This window comes from Pistacia vera, unplaced genomic scaffold (assembly GCF_008641045.1).
Source record: "Pistacia vera cultivar Batoury unplaced genomic scaffold, PisVer_v2 Contig1140, whole genome shotgun sequence".
NCBI lineage: Eukaryota > Viridiplantae > Streptophyta > Magnoliopsida > Sapindales > Anacardiaceae > Pistacia > Pistacia vera.
In genome coordinates this window covers 478,593-496,341 of record NW_022195183.1, presented here as the reverse complement: position 1 = coordinate 496,341, position 17,749 = coordinate 478,593, and the positions used below count along the sequence as shown (strand labels likewise).

General features: G+C 34.3%; 2 protein-coding genes across 2 annotated transcripts; both read left to right on the top strand.

Annotated features, from left to right (window-relative positions):
• Positions 1–5,719: 5,719 nt before the first annotated feature.
• Positions 5,720–12,867, top strand: LOC116144589 (transaldolase-like). The gene is made up of 13 exons (XM_031430035.1): positions 5,720–5,879; positions 5,960–6,062; positions 6,140–6,218; positions 6,372–6,447; positions 6,547–6,630; positions 6,726–6,830; positions 7,447–7,527; positions 7,651–7,715; positions 10,138–10,207; positions 10,300–10,377; positions 11,292–11,389; positions 11,497–11,632; positions 12,418–12,867. Exons 1-13 carry the CDS (start codon positions 5,817–5,819, stop codon positions 12,562–12,564), a joined length of 1,185 nt encoding a protein of 394 aa, XP_031285895.1. The 5' UTR covers positions 5,720–5,816; the 3' UTR covers positions 12,565–12,867.
• Positions 12,868–14,342: 1,475 nt separating this feature from the next.
• LOC116144543 (acid beta-fructofuranosidase-like) lies at positions 14,343–17,463 on the top strand. Its single transcript, XM_031429990.1, has 7 exons — positions 14,343–14,769; positions 15,124–15,132; positions 15,580–16,436; positions 16,530–16,691; positions 16,778–17,013; positions 17,093–17,180; positions 17,257–17,463. Exons 1-7 carry the CDS (start codon positions 14,388–14,390, stop codon positions 17,461–17,463), a joined length of 1,941 nt encoding a protein of 646 aa, XP_031285850.1. The 5' UTR covers positions 14,343–14,387.
• The last annotated feature ends 286 nt before the right edge of the window (positions 17,464–17,749 follow it).

The window sequence follows — 17,749 nt, the reverse complement described above, 5'->3', positions numbered from 1 at the left end:
TTGGTTTGGGTCATGCAATATTCGTTTAATTTTTAAAATTCTTTTTTTTCGTTTGTAATTAATAAAATATTACAGTATTTTTTTTTTTGGTTATAAATAGTATTTTTTCTCGTAATATAGAGGGTAATCAGATTACTTTGTTAGAGGATGTTATTAAAAAAATTATCGAGCTAATCTGATTTTTATACCTATTTTACCTTTAATTAAATACAATTTCAAACACAATTGCCATCAAATGTCTATCAAATAATCATTAGCCCAAATCTCTTACATTTGAAATTTAGCTAAAACACTCCAACCACAAAAAAGTTTAAAAGTTAACAAAATATCATCAGCCATCCAAAATCACCGTGGATCTGGCCGAAAATGGTCAAAATAGATCTGGTCGTTTCCGACCAAATTCACGACGATCTGGCTATTTCCAGCTTTCGATCTGGCTGAAAATAGCTATATCACGACCAGATGTGTGGCCATGAAAAGACCTTACTGGCACATGACCTACCAGATCTAGCCGATCGTGCACCATTTCGATGACTATCAGCGGTGGTGACTGGCTATTGGTAGTGGGTTAGGATGGGTGGAGATGATTTTGCTACAAATTGAAGTATTTTATTGGTTGGGTGTTTTAGCAAAATTTCAAAAGTTGGGGTTTAAAAGAAATGATTAAAAAAATAATAAAAATAAAAATATATTAATATTTTAAAAATAGGACAATTTAGTAATTTACATAATATACACACCCATTTATCTCTTAACCAAAAATATCAATATAATATACCCACAAATTTATTCCAACCTAACCAAACATATTTCCCTAACACATTCCCAGTAATCTTCAAGGTAATCTATCTTTCTATTAATATAACATTCTCTAAACCAAACGCACCCTAAGGGTGTGTTTGGTTGGGGGTTATGAAGATTACTTTAGTAATGTCATCTTATATTACTGACATTACCATGTTTAATTTTCAAGTAATAAAATATTCTTGTAATCTTCTAAAACCAATTGTAATTACTGTTGATTATATAGATGGTAATCTGAATATTACCATTTTTTTAGGTATTCTAAGATTACTTGGTAATCTTAATTTTGTTATGATTTTACCCCCTAACTAATAAATTTTTTGGACATTATTACCCTTGTTTTGAAAACAATTTACCTAGAACACCTTTGCCAACTTCTGATGATTGTCGACCATCGCCACCACTTGAGAACAACCAAGTAGATCTGGCATTTGTTAATGGCTAGCTCGGCGCATAGTGGCCAGATCCGATTAATTGTGCGCCGTTTAGGTCACGGCTGGCCGCGACCGATAGTGGTGGTCAACGATCGGCATTGACTTGGGTGGGTGGGGTGATTTTGTTTAAATTTAAACTTTTATTATGGCAGGAGTGTTTTAACAAAATTTCAAAGTGTAAAGAGTTAAAAGAAAAAATTTGAATAATAATATTAAAAAAGAAAGACAATTCGGTAATCTATATAATATACCCACCAATTTATTCAAATCTAACTAAATACATTTTTACAATCTTTAAGGAAACTTATTTTCTCATTAATATAATATTTCCAATAACATTTCTTGAACCAAATGCATCATAAAAGGAATGGTTTATACAATCCAACAAAGCTTACCCCTTAAAGCAGTTATGAAAGGACACGTGGCCTAAACTCAATGGGACAAATGGTGCTAGCTCGAGGAAACCCTAATAGTATATAAAGGAAAAGACACCCCCAGAGATACGTTCTTAAATTCTATGGCACTCACTCCTAGAGAAAATACTTTGAACGAGGGCATTGGTTCGAGGAAGAAGGTCTCTTCTTGGTCTCACTGTTCTCAAAACTCACCAACGAGCTACCACTGATAATTCTTGACTAACTTGAGTGTCAATGAGCTTACGCCACCGACCTCCAACGTCGGTTGAGCTTTTGATGTTGTGTTTTTCATCTTATCAGGAGAACTTGGAATTGGACCAGAAGAAGAGGGAAAAAGAAAATCTAAATCAGAATAGTGTTTTTAGTTGACCTTGGGATCCAATTTCCGATGTTAACAATATTTTTGTTGAAGTATGCTATGGGATGGACATAATATCTGTCCCCGCCAGGACCCATCCTGAATGGGGCGAAGTTTCCCTGAATTATTCGGGATTTGAGTTGGGCCCGAGTCAAAAATCGATCCTCGAATTCGGGGACGAGATTAGTCTTACTCTGGCCTGACCTGTCGCCACCCTGTTTTATATATATATATATGAGAAAGAGAGAGAGAGGTTTTAATTTTAACCATTTTAATCCTATATTAATTTTAATAGTTGAAAATCAATCAATGATTAGTAATAACAAATGTCCTAAAATACTATTTTACTAGAATGCCCTTTAGATGATTACTAGATATAAATAATTAAGGGCTTGTTTGTTTTATTATTTCAAACCCTATTCTCTATCATATTCCCAAAATACTTGTTTGTTTAATTATTTGGGAAAAACTATTCTAGTTTTTTAATCACTTTTAGACCCCTTAAGTTTATTAACTTAATAAACACCCCCAGAAAAAAGTTTAAAAATTAACAAAAACAACCCCACCCACCCATAGTTTCCAAATTCCGGCAACCACCATCAGTAGTGGTCGGAATATATCACAACGGCCTAAAAACGATTGGAAATGGCCGTTTATTCACCGATCTGGCCTTTTCGACTAGATCCGTGGTGGATCTGGCCGGAAAAGGCCAGATTTGGCCGTCAGTAATGGCCAAAGAAATGGCTGTCGTTGACGGCCAACTCTTGGCCGTCATTGACGGTTAACAACGACCAACTCTTTGATTTGGCTTTTTGCGGCCGTTGATGGCCAGATCTGGCTGTAGATCGACACTCCACCGGCCAGATTTGACCAGTCTGAGTCGCAACAGCAGATTCTGACCAAATTCCAACGATGGTGGCCGGAATCTGGCCCTACGGTGGTGGGGTGTTTTTGTCATTTTACAAATTGGGTGTTTTGTAATTAACAAAGCTAAGGATATTTTCGTCCACATCATCCACTGTTTTGGGGCAAAATTGGACAGAAATTTGCATTACCGAAGTAATATTTTAATACCACCCTCCCCACAGGTAATATTATTCCCGGTGATTTACCCCATTTTTGGCACTGTTTGTCATCTTATTTTCTGATAATGTTTTTGTACAAAAATGCCAAACACGGTAATCTGCTCAATTAAACAAATATTACCCTTGTTAAAAAATTTCAACTTGATCCAAACGGGCCTATGTATAATATTATGTATTGTTTAGAATATTAATGAGACATTGTAATGTATATGGTATAATTTATTTAAAATTTATTATAATATATTATAAATTATAGATAATATGCTATTATCCGGAATCATAATATCATATATTTATATATTAATACTTGTTACTCAATACAATAATACATAATATTATACCATTAATATATAATATATTTACATATATGTATAATGTATCATAATTACAATTTTGATATTTTGATCCATTAAAATAAATCATTATAATATTTTTTAATCATTAAAAAAAAAATTATAATGTAAAACCCCAAATGGGACTTTTGAGGATTCCCCGAATTCTCCCGTTTGGGGATTGGGCCTAATTCGGGGATTCCCTGAATTCTCCGTTCGGGCTACGGATCAGGATTGGGGAATCCCCTTGAGCTTTCGGGCTGGGGTCGGAGAGAGGGGTCCCTGGCCGTGCCCATCCCTAGTATGATAAGAGTTGATGGTGTAGTTGGATAATTTCTCTCATCATAATTAATTAATTCATTATTCTAGTGTTTTTCTACTTTCTAAATAAATTAAAAATTGTATAGTTTTTCATGTTTGGTTGACATATAAGAAAATGGGGGACGGAGTATCCGAGGGGTGGGGATGCTGTTCGTATCAGACAAATTGCACCAATATTTCTTTAGATATTATCTCCATCTGTCCAGAGGCCAATGGCGATATTTAAGTGGAAGATTGTTTTAATCGTGCCATGTTAAATAATAACAAAAACAATATAACAAAGGCAAGAAAGCAGGGTACATAGATCGGTATACATTTTTGATGTAAAATATTCGGTGCCTATAGCTTTTTTGTAACAAAGGTCTATTTTAATATTCAATTTATGTTAAATATTATAGGATATAAATCTCTATATGATTGTAATTAAGGAGAAAATTATGAGAAGGTAATATTTCATAAAATAATAGGTGACCAAACAATCATTCATTAATTGATCTCTCATTCGATTGTGTAACCAATTTTTCACAATATTTATTGCATAAAAAAGTCATTTTAATGGTCGCAGTTGTAGCTAGTAAGGGGTGTTTGTCTGAGCTTATGAAAATTAGCTTATAGCAACAATTACTTCTAAGCTAAAATGAACTTATAAACATTTGAAATTTTAAGCAATTACGTGTTTGGTTAAAGTACTTATAAGTGACTGATAAATAATTGGCGTGTTTGGTAAAATGTGCTTATAAGTTATTTTATTATAAAATTACTAAAAAAGGTACTACATTAAATAAATGTATACTATGGAATTTTAAAATTAAGCAGGATAATGTGGTAATATACTTGTCAACTAGCTTTATAAGCAAAGTGCTTATAAGCAAAAAAAAAAAAAAAAAAAAAAAAAAAAGTACCTCCCCCCCTAACATAATATCACAAGGACGCATATCAATAACATAAGTCTCAGCCTGGTTCTCAATTATCAACTCAAGTGCAGAAAAATCAGATGGATAAAACTGGACAAATTGGATCAACTTATGCTTGTCAAAAGTGAAAATGAATTACTTGGATTTAAACATGTCATATAAAGAAGCAACCCAGTACTAACCTCAGTGAAATGAGTGTTAAGTTCTTAAAGTTTTGTATAAAACAATTCAACTCGATAGTAATGCAAATTTGTCATGTGCTCAACTCCCCATCGTGGTCGTCTGCGAATTGCAAACATATCATCCATATTCAAAATAGTAATATCATGCTTTTGGCAAAATGAAGAAACTTTACTAAACAAAGATTCTCATCCTTTGTCTCTCAACAATTGTAACTATTGTTTGCAAACTTTGACTAGGGTTATAGCATTTACAATGTCTTGATCTTTTCTCTGCAATGTTTGTGACAACTCATTACTAATTGCCAATATACTCTTCATCGTATGCAGCTAAATGCAAAAATTAAAAGAATGAATTACATACTTCTCGCCTGTGTTGAGGATTCAAACTATCTTTTTCAATAACCTCAAGCACATCACCCATAGAGGAGAACAAAATGATTAAATTGATCAGCTTTCTATTGTAAAAATGCCTAGATTTCTCCTCTCAGTTACATGCAAACCCAACAGCTTTTATTGTTTTCATTTTCACTCTCAAAAAACTTTTAAAAACTAACAGACCCTTTGCATAAAAATAAAAATAACAAAAAATATGTAATAAATATATTAAGATTAAAAAGGGCGTTTTTAAAAAAAAAAAAATCCGAACTTAGCATGGACCAAGCCCTTCCGCTCTCAAAATTTCAAAGTTGATAAAATTTAAATAAATATAAATATAAATTTAAAATCCTAAATTTTTAAAAAATTGAGTGGATCCCCACTCGTCATTCATTAAATCCGCCCCCGAGTCTCTATATGACTGCAATTAAGGAGAAAATTACCAGAAGATAATATTTCATAAAATAATATGGAATGTTGTTTTTCGCTGGAAGAAATCAGCAAGTGACATGTGCAGGAGTCACGCCATAAATAGAAGTTAGGAGTTGGGACAAGTCACGCATTCTGACTTCACTCACTCACTCAATCAAAAGAAATGTCAGTTTCTTTGCGATCTCCGCCCTCTTCAGCTCTCTCTTCTTCTTCCTCTTCTCTCCAGGTACTACTCTTACCTTTTATTTATTATTATGTAATTATTATTTTTATTTAACTTTTTTAATCCAATTCAATTGATTGTAGGGAAGAAATGTGAGGCTATTCTCAGCCGCTTCTTCTAATGTATACTTCAACTTGAGAACATCTTTTCCTCTTATTCGCGCTTCTTCTTCTTCGCTTGATGCTGGTCAATTTCTCTCTCTCTCTCTCTCTCGTTTACTTCAATTTGTTTCTTTTTTCAATTCTTGTTCTTTTGTTTTAAAGGATTGAGTACCGAGTTGGATGCTGTGTCTAGCTTCAGCGAAATCATTCCTGACACTGTCATTTTCGACGATTTCGAGAGGTGTTCAATTTCTCTCTGTTTCTCATTAAAATTCCTTACATTATCTCCATCTGTTCTCTTAGTTATCTTTATTTATTTATTTTAAATCAACAGAAATCTTTTTATCTTTTAATTGTGTTGCTGATAATTGTTTTCTAATAATTTATTGTCTAGGTTTCCTCCGACTGCTGCTACTGTTAGCTCATCTCTCCTATTGGGAATTTGTAGCCTTCCTGATACCATATTTAGAGTAAGCATCTCTGTATATAATGTTTAGCTTATGCAATTTGGTTTAAAGAGGGAATCGCATTCAATTTCCCTGTTAAATTGAATTTTATTTTGGGTATAGAATGCTGTGGACATGGCTTTGGCGGACTCTAGTTGTTGTAAGCTTGAAAACTCTGAGTTGAGACTGAACTGTTTCTTTAACAAGGTTGGTTTTTCTATATCTTGTTAGGAAATGCATGTGCCTTTTTTTTTTTTTTTTTGGACTATTGATAAGGTTCACGCTTGGAGATGGATGTGTAGGCTTTGGTAAATGTTGGTGGTGATTTGGCAAAACTGGTTCCTGGTCGGGTTTCAACAGAGGTCGATGCACGACTTGCTTATGACACACATGGAATTATTAGGAAGGTATTTGATTGCCTTTCAGGTTCATTTTTTTACTCCTCTTGCACTAAAGCAATGATGAACTATTTGATTGAGTTTTATTTTAGATTAAATTTGTAATAGTTTTTTTTATGTCTGAGCACCTACAAATAATATATTTGTTGCTGCTGTCTCAACCAGGGATTGGTTGTATTTTAGGATTAAATTTGTAATAGTTGTAATAGTTCCATTTCTTGAAGATAATTGTGATATTTTATCTTGCTTATGTAATGGTTTATATATGTTTTATTGAGCTTTTTTGTATTAAGGTTTATTAAATATTAATCTTATACTAGCTTATCGACGTTGTTTTCTCTTGTGAAATTATTCTAAAAATTGAGGGTGCTTTTTCTTATTTACATATATGGATTATATGTTTTGGAGAACGGGTGGAGGGTGGGGTGAGAGAGAGAGAGAGAGAGAGAGAGAGAGAGGTTTCTTGCTTCGTTAAATCTTTATTTTGGTCTTCTTCGTTCCATGTACTTTCTATCTCAAGTTATGTATTTGGTTCATTCAGCTAAAGCTATTGCAATTTGACTTGCAAGATTTTTAGGATTGTCTTGTCATGTAATTTGATACCAGTAGCTTATCAAATATGCAGGTTCATGACCTATTGAAGTTGTACAATGAAATTGATATCCCTCTTGAGCGTTTGTTGTTTAAAATTCCTTCAACTTGGCAAGTAAGTATCTTAGTGGAATAGATCTGTGTTGGGGATTAATTCTTTCTTTAGTGATTCCATTTCGCAAACCAATTTTTGTTTTCATCCCTTTTTGGCTTGTCACTAATTGAGTTTCTTGGCCAGGGAATAGAGGCCTCGAGACTGCTGGAATCTGAGGGCATACAGACCCATTTGACCTTTGTTTACAGGTACGTTTTAAAGCTTTATCTTGAAAATCAATTCAGTGTATCATTTTTGATTCCATCTATTTTAATTGTCTACAATGCTAACTTGCAACATTTTTACATGATTTAAATGTTGAATGATGTGTTCAAGTTTACAAAATTAGTCTAGATTGTCTTGCCCAACCCTTGAAGAGTTAAGATATGATTTATAACATAACAATTAATTTTAAATATATCAAAACCAGAAAAAAAAAAAAAAAAAAACCTCATGGTCTTATTCAACTAGATCCACAGTACAACTTATTTTTCCAAAGAAAAGTCTGCTACACAATTAAAAGAAATTGAACTTCCGAGTTTTAAGTCTTAGTTGAGGCTTTTGCAGGACGCCATATAGGTCTTCAATTCTGGCGCTGACACTAGCTTTTTTAATTCAGTCTTAAGGGCTTCCTAAATGTCTAGCTTGGCGTTCTGCAATATATGCCAAATATGAGACAAAGCTTAGTAGTTCCTTGAGCCCCTTCTCATACTCCATCAAGGACATGGATCCTTGAGTCTTACTAATGTATTCAATTTCCTTATCATCCCTCAGAGACCGTGGGAAATACTTGACTGAATAATTTTTTACATCTGGTTCATGTGACCCTATTCTCATTAACATTTTGAACCTTTTTGTCATCTCACAAATTGGTAGCACATCCTTTAAGCATATAAGTAGCACAAGTGACTTATTGTGCATTTGTTTACCCCTCCGTGCTAAAAGTTTTCTCCAACGTATAGATCCATTCTTCAACAAGTGGATTTTGGAGCCCTCAAAGCATGAAAGTTGGAGTTTCCTGAATTGCTTGACAAGCTGGCATTGCCCTTACATGGGTTGGTTCTGAACAATTATAGTTATTGCTTGTAGGAATGCCTCAAATGCAACATTAGCATCCATTTGGATTCAGCATTTCCCCTTCTACGACCATCAATTGTTTGATTTCTCCTTCAATTTCACCTATCTCATTTATAGTAGGATGAATTTGTGACATACTTTTATCAACTCTCAAATGATCCAAATATGAATCACCAATAGCAAGATAAAACACCATATGTAAATTTTGATAATCCAAGTGTAAGAGATCCTAATAGTTTGGCGTTGATTTGGTCCCTTGATTGCTCTAACTAAATGTTTACAAAACCCTACACTGTGCTCTAATACCAAACAATCACTCTCCAATGTGTGAAAGGTCAAGATATGAATTCTAACATACCAGTTAATCATGAATTCTAACATAATAGTTTATCTTAAATACATATAAACCAAAATGACTTGAGAGTCTTATTCTATAAGGTCCTCAAACCAACTTATTTCTCTAAAGAAAAAGTCTGCCACAATTAAAAGAAATTGAACCTTCAAGTTTTACCTATAAGAGCAGGGAGTCCCAACTGCCAAATCCACTGTTTAATCTTGTTTATCATCAATCCAACAAATCACAATAAACTAAGAGTTTATTTTATTTACCTCTTCTGAGATAGATTAATATGAAGCTCACCCACGTTTATCAAAAAGTAAACCAAACCTCCTTATTGTTAGCATTTGTTAACAATCAACTTTATTAAACTAGTGAAATATCTATTTTAATCTTATTACTTCAAATATGGTAATTTAAAAATACTTAAACACAAATCACAAATATATCCTGTAGCAGTATCCTTCATTATAAATTGTCAATTCACTTCAGCACAAAAACAAATGAAGTTCATTTATTATAGGCTTCTCAATTCAATTCAATGCAAAAACTTTTCACTATCTCAACAAAAATGAAATTGATCACATCTAAACTAAATTACACACTAAATTTAAAACTAAGCAACTATAGAATTCAATAATAAAGATTCGTATGAAATAATTTCAACATAAAAAAAAAGCAGGCAGGCTTATACTTAATTAGTAATTTCAATTATAATTCAACGATTTTTTGAATGTTAAGGTGACAATTCAAACAAAATTATACAAAATCATGGTGAAAATCAAATGGACCCTAATCTTAAGCTTTGAGTAGATAATATTCTTCTGTGTAATGTTAATGTAGCATTTATTTATGTTGCAAATGTCTCACATAAATAACGTCTAGCTAGTTACTTGAATAGTCCATGCAAAATGTAAGTTCATTCTTGGTATGTTTTAGTTCAAATAACATTTGATTGTGATGCATAAGTCGCGTCTTTGGATAAAACAGCTATGTGATAGAAACTAACATATGAATCTTTTCTGAAAAAGGAATTAAAACCCCCAGCTTGTGTAAGTAGCTTTGCCATTATGCTTGTCCTTAATCTAGCTCATCATATCAGAGCGGCATTTTACTTCCACTCTCAATTTTTTCTTCTAGATTTTCATAATACTTTGTGCTTATTTCTTAACTAATTCAACTTTACTTTTTAATTATTGGCTTGGCCGTGTCTTCAGCTTTGCTCAAGCTGCAGCTGCTGCACAAGCTGGTGCTTCTGTTATTCAGATTTTTGTTGGGCGCCTTAGGGTAACTATATTCCTTCAGAGTGTTAACATGGTTTAGCAAATATTTGGTTTGTTCAATGGTGACACCATTGAATTTCATTTGTTTTCTTTCAGGATTGGGCACGCAATCATTCTGGTGACCCCGAGATAGAAGCTGCTCTTAATAGGGGGGAGGATCCTGGGTTAGCATTGGTTAGTTGAATAATATCTTTTGTTGTATTTGTATTTGTTAACAATGTTCAAGAAGATTTTTATTTAAGTGATATGATATGTTTACTGAAATTATATACTTAAGCCATTTTATACTTTTTTTAAGACAATATTAAAATCTGAATTCCATGGTTTTTAGGGATTAAATGCTGCTTCTTTTTTTCCTTCTTTTATTTTTTTATTTTTTTCATATTAAAGAAAATCTTGTCTAGTTTATGGTTGGTTTAATTTGTACAAGAATTTCTATAGAATTGAGAGAGCTTATCCTTTTCTTTTTTGTTTACACATCTTGCAAACATTTAGACAAATCTTATTTTATTATTTATGCTGTATCTAGATCTGTACTTTTTCCCAAGTAATGTGGAACTATGTTTGCCAAAGCCCATTATCAATTGCCTTCTCCATAAGTAGAGCAGTGTGCTTTCCTTTTTGCTAACAAGGTGCAATAATTCGTTGGTAGCATGTCAACATTACATTTCAGCCTGATTTTCGTCATTTTCCAAATTGCTGATGCCTGAGCTCTTCAGTGGTAGATTACCTTAGATGTATCTTTCTAGCTCAGTCTTACAAATTTTAGCAATGCAAGGCTTTTAGAAAAATAGGGATGCTTTCCCCTCCTCTCACAGTTGTGTGGAGTAAATATCATGTGTGCATATCTTTGTATTTCATCAGCTACAGTTTCATGACATTAAAAATAAAAGATGTATTTCACCAGTTACAGTTTCGAAACATAAAACATAAAATAATTATTAATAGGCATCTCAACATAGGACTGAAGTTTGCAAAGTTTGCTTGACTTTTTGTATTGAATTGTCCAAGTTGCTACTTGGTTTATATTGACAATACTAGAAACCGACAATTTTTTGAAGCCATTTTAATGTTATCCTTCATTTCAGGTGACAAAAGCATATAATTATATACACAAATATGGACACAAATCAAAGTTGATGGCAGCAGCAGTTCGAAACAAGCAGGATTTATTCAGTCTTCTGGGGTAATTATATGAATCACCTTTGATTCTATTTAACTGGATTATTTTGGTAATTTTGATTTCAGGAATGATCTTTACTGCTCATCTTGTGTCTCACTCCTTTTGTTCAGGGTTGACTATATCATTGCACCATTGAAAGTACTGCAGTCTCTCAAAGAATCCGTCACTTCTCCTGATGAGAAATATTCTTTTGTTAGGAGGCTAACCTCAGAGTCTGCTGCCAAGTACAATTTTAGTGAAGAAGAGGTCTGCATTTTTCTCAAAGTTGCAATTTATATTTTCCCTAGGCTTTAGTAGTTTTGCAATTGAACTTACAAATAGAGTAGTGATTATCACTTTCTTATAGTGCTATATAAAGAATCGGAAACCTGTTTTAACACTGGTTATGATTAGTTTTCCACATGCACACTAGTTTGAAGGCGATATGGACCAAGATATCCAAGTCTTTCATTGGTTGACGTCTTTTCGTTTCTGTTGCTTAAATAGCAGACCAATAGATAATAGTCTTCTACTTCCGATTTCCAATAGACTATTTTTCCACCAAGGTTTTCAAAATTCCTTTAGTTAGTCTTCTACTTCCAAGTTCCAACAGACTATTTTTCAATTAAGGTTTTCGAAATTCTCTTAATGGTCTATAGCTAAATCTTCAAAATTCACTAGTTAGGCATTTCCTTGGTAGCAGTTCACTAGTATGGGAGTGTTCTGAAGTTGGTGATGTTCCTTATAAAGGGATCAGCTATTCCCTGTTATAGCTTGTAAAATGTGTTTTTTCTTGTCATTTTTAACCTAAAAGAGAGAGAACTTGAAGAAAAATGGTATTGTAAATGGAATTTATAAACTTATGAAAAGTGAATTAAAAATTTTCATCAAGTGCAATGCTCTATTAAATGTAAGAAATGGGTTAACTTGTTAGATGAGAAAATGATAGTAATTGTTTTGCAATGGTATGTATGATTGATTAGGCGTTGATGTTAAACATTGTGAATTAGAAGGGGAGAATGTGGGCTAATTGATGTGTCATTGATGATCAGCTGACAAAGTGGGATCAATTGAGCTTGGCATCAGCTATGGGACCTGCTGCTGTGGAGCTTCTGGGAGGCGGACTAGATGGATATGTAAACCAAGCAAAACGAGTGGAGGAGTTATTTGGAAAGATTTGGCCACCACCAAATGTGTGAATTGTTCCTTGTGTGAATAAGGGGAAAATGCCATGTTACTGTTGACCAACTTGTATGGTACATGGTTGGACTCAATCAAAAAGAGTTTGAAGTGATAAGCATCTGGTCCTAATCATGCCATAGTATTTGTGTATTCGTGTCATTACCCATATCTCCTGTATTCTCTGTGGCAATGAGTGCCAGAACTTTTGAAATTGGTGAGACCTTTCCACATCGTCACTTCAATAATTCACTACTGTTGCATTCCAAACATTTTGTGGATATACTCATTTCTCTTTTCATTCCTTTTCTTGGAAATGATGTCATTTGGATTTCCAAATTTTAAAACGGTTTGATCTATATGCATTATGCAAGACAATTATCATTTTATTTGCTTATTTTCTAAAGGTTGTGTTGGACACGGAGGCGGTGAATGAATGTAAATCCCAAATTGACTTCCAAGTTCACCCAACCTTGGCTGAATCAATCAATCAATCAATTGTGGCAGGTGTATTAGATTCTAGAGATTTCTAATCTCATTGTTTACCCATTTAATTAAGAATCATAAAGCTATAATAATACACTGGATTCCAATTTCCACATACACACAATGGCCTCATCTATTTGGACAAAACATAGGGTTATAGAATTATCGATGAAATATTCAATTTAATTTTGTAACCATATTCTGTTTTATGTTTCAAAATATAATTGGACCAAAATGCATGTGAAATCTGCCAAACCCATATGCATGTGGGAAACGTGCACAATCACATTATTATTTAAAAATGTTTTGTCTTGTTTTGCATTATATTACCTTGTTGTTTCTGTAATTATGAAAGGTCAGGAGTGGGGCGACAAATCGGCATCATCCATCACATTTAGCCAAACAAGTGTTCCTATAAGCATGTGCCTCTCAACATTTTTTGTTGCGTATAAATAAATTTTCATTTAATTAGTGGCCCGAAATTTAACACCCATCAGCATCATCTTTCAATCTGACTCAGCAATCCCTGTTTGGTTGAAGTTAATTATAGCCAGCCACGTGGTTTGACCCCACATAACCTAATCAATCATCTCATTTTTGTATGTTACCTTTCGCCACTCAATCATTCTCGTCGTATAGGTCATATCGTCAATTTTTATACACTTTCCAACTCAATTATTTCATTCAAATAATCAAATTCTCGAATGAAATATAGCAAGTTTGATAAAATCAAATTCCACTCTAAACCCAATAAGAAATCCTACCACAACACTAAACAAAAAGGATAACCCTAACCCACGAGACGACCATTGGATTTACTGAAAACCAATCTAACGGTTATTATAGAGAACAGCTATCCTATACAAAGAATAGATGAGATGACAACAAATATCGGAATCCTGATTGAAGTAGGACATATTTAGTAAAGTATAACCCTTATAAATTACAATAATAAAAAAAAAAATACAAAGTAATTATTACAGAGAGCAGAAACATTAGCTTTACAATTCCGGGATTAGGGCCACCAAGCACGAGAATAAACACACATAAACCTTGTTGTTTTTTGCAAGGTTAATATTATTATTTACAGTCAAACTCAAACACAGCACAGGTCATATTTTCTTTTTCTTTTTTTAATAGGGATAAATCATCAATCATACGTTCAACTTCCAGTTGTCCGTTCCAGTTTACTTGTTTAATTATTTGACAATTTCTAAATTACCTCTCCCTCAGTTTCGCCATTCAATTAATGTCATATATATATATATAGCAAGGCTGCAACCTTTAAGGATATACCATCTTCTTCTCTCTGTCTCTTCCTTCCCTTTCCCATTGTTGTTTTTACATTGTTTTCTTCATGGCGGATCCGAATCCATTGTTGCCAGCTTCAACTCTTGCCGACCCCACTTCTGAACAACGTTCGTTGAGCCGCCGCAACCCCACCAAGGTGCTCCTCGTCGCCTTTTGTGGGTTGTTGATGGTCGGTTTTTTTGTTGCATTAGTTAACGACCAGGGATCATTACGTAATGCCCATTTAAAATATAAAAGTAATGATGATCATAAGTCATCATTCCAACGCGGAATAGTACGGCCATTGGCTCGTGGGGTGTCGGCCGGCGTCTCCGATAAGTCGAATCGGCGGCTCGGTTCCAATGCCCGGTCTTTCCCATGGAATAACACCATGTTGTCATGGCAAAGAACGGCCTTCCATTTTCAGCCTGAAAAGAATTGGATGAACGGTACATTCTTTCTTTCTACTTTTCTAATTCAATATGCCAATGCTACACTTTTTTCTTTTTTTCTATGAAAAAGCATTACATTACTTTTGGGAATTTTTAAGACCTGCCACTTTATTTATTTTTCATAAGTTAACTTTTTGAAGGAAATTTTGGAATTTATATCTACAGTGATGACATCATGGTCAGGATGAGTCAAAGTCAAAATTTTCAAAAGAAAAAACATAGGTGTTACCGTGTTATTGTCCAAATAAATATGGCTTGCATTAATTTTGTTAATTGAATGCTGACTTTTGTTTGCTTGTTGTGAATGAATATGATTGCTCTGATGTGGAATTGTTGTTGGCGGTGGTTCAGATCCTAATGGTGAGCCCTCTTTCTTTTTTCCTTTTGTCTGCCACATGTCTTTCTCCTTTCCCTGTTACTATTACTGCTGCTTATTTTTATTTCTTAACACATGCTTACCTCTATTCACAATCTTAATATACAGTATTTTCAACTTTTACAAAATTGTGGTTTGAATTTGGCCATTTAGTTTCTAATAAACTAATCTATAATTTATTTATCTTTTTTTGAGATCTACCAAGCCAAGAGCTTCCATGATTGCCAACTAAGAATTTCCTTTCTAAAATAGACTGGTAAATTGAAGATATTGTCTGGATCCTCCAAACCACTGGCCTACATGTTACTGTGTAGCTGACACTTCATAATATTAAACTACTTAGAGAATATGTTTATATAATTGCAATTCTGAATGAATTTTGAAAATGAGTTGTTAAATAATATATATCATTTACCTGCAACATATCACAGGTCCAGTGTTGTACAAGGGATGGTATCACTTGTTTTACCAGTACAACCCAAAAGCTGCAGTGTGGGGTGACATTATTTGGGGTCATGCTGTATCAAGGGACATGGTCCATTGGCTTCATCTCCCTGAGGCCATGGTTGCTGATCAATGGTATGATATCAACGGTGTCTGGACTGGCTCAGCCACAATCCTTCCTGACGGTAAACTTATTATGCTCTACACTGGATCCACCAATGAGTCAGTCCAGGTTCAAAATCTTGCATATCCTGCTGACCCATCTGATCCTTTCCTCACCAATTGGGTAAAATACCCCGGAAACCCGGTTCTAGTCCCCCCACCAGGGATTGGTCCCAAGGATTTCCGAGATCCAACGACAGCTTGGTACACTTCTGAAGGGAAGTGGCGTCTTACTATTGGCTCCAAAATAAATAAAACTGGCATATCTTTGGTATATGAAACTGAAGATTTCATTAATTATAAGATGTTGGATAAAGAATTACATGGTGTCTCAGGAACAGGGATGTGGGAATGTGTAGATTTTTATCCTGTGTCAACAACAATAGAAAATGGGTTGGACACATCAGTTAATGGCCCTGGAGTGAAACATGTTATGAAGACAAGCCTGGATGATGATAGACATGACTACTATGCACTTGGTACTTATTATGAGAAGAATGGTACATGGATTCCAGACAATCCCAAGATTGATGTTGGCATCGGAATTAGATACGATTATGGTATTTTCTATGCGTCCAAGACCTTTTATGATCAGCACAATGGGAGGAGAGTTTTGTGGGGTTGGATTGGGGAATCTGATAGTGAAATTGCTGATGTCAAGAAAGGATGGGCATCACTTCAGGTACTATATTTTCCTTGTTGGGAAGTCATATATATATATATATATATATATGGTGTACTTGGTGTTCATATGATGACTTTGTTTAATGTTCAGGGCATTCCAAGGACAGTGGTATTTGACCAGAAAACTGGTAGCAATCTACTCCAATGGCCAGTGAAGGAGGTGAATAGTTTGAGATTGACCAGCAGGGAATTTGACAATGTGGAGCTCAAGCCAGGTTCAGTGGTACCACTTGAAGTTGGGCCAGCGACTCAGGTATATAATATGCTTTATATATATATATTTTATAAAGTAAAGTAAGAAAATTTGATCTTACAAGGAAATGCTTGGCAATGTAACAGTTGGATATCGTAGCTGAATTTGAGTTAGAGATGGAGGCTTTGAACAGAACATCTGCATCGAAAGTAGAGTTCAGCTGCAGCAGCAGTGGGGGTGCTGCTGAACGCGGCGCATTAGGACCCTTTGGCCTTGTAGTTCTGGCCGATGAGCACCTCACTGAGCAGACTCCTGTATATTTCTATGTTGCGAAAGAGAAAGATGGAAATCTCAAAACTTTCTTCTGCAGCGATCAATCAAGGTATAAAACCTGTGTTGCCTTAATTGGGAAGGTTAATTCATAAAAAAAACACCAACTGTTAATGTTAAACTGTTTGTAGGTCTTCTGAGGCAAGTGATGTTAACAAACACATCTATGGGAGCTTCGTTCCAGTACTAAAAGGAGAAAAATTGTCAGTGAGAGTATTGGTGAGTTTGATTTATAGTTGAGTTTTTAGCATTGAGAAAGTGAGGAATTAATTAATGAATTCTGGGAATGTTGCAGGTGGATCATTCAATAGTAGAAGGGTTTGCCCAAGGTGGAAGAACATGTATAACATCAAGAGTATATCCAACAAAGGCAATATATGGAGATGCAAGGGTGTTTTTGTTCAACAATGCAACTGAGACAAGTGTTACTAGCTCACTCAAGATTTGGCAAATGAATTCTGCATTCATCCGTCCTTTCTCAAAGGCCGATTACGATATTTAAACATATCTATTTTCATTTTTGTATCCAACCACATATTAGCCAGGGAAAAAGAATTATCAACCAGTCAGTTGTCGTTGTAGAAATTCAATTCAAAACCTCAACGATTGCTGTAAGAAGTTTATAAAAGGCACAGCTCAGGAAATTGCTGTAAGAAGCACACAAAAAGCAAATTAATGAAACCTTTACCGCTAATCATGAGTTGAAAATTAATAATCTCTTTTAATGAATGATGTTTGTGTTGCAAGTGGAAAGAAGGAGAAGAGATACGCGAAAGCTATTGAAACAA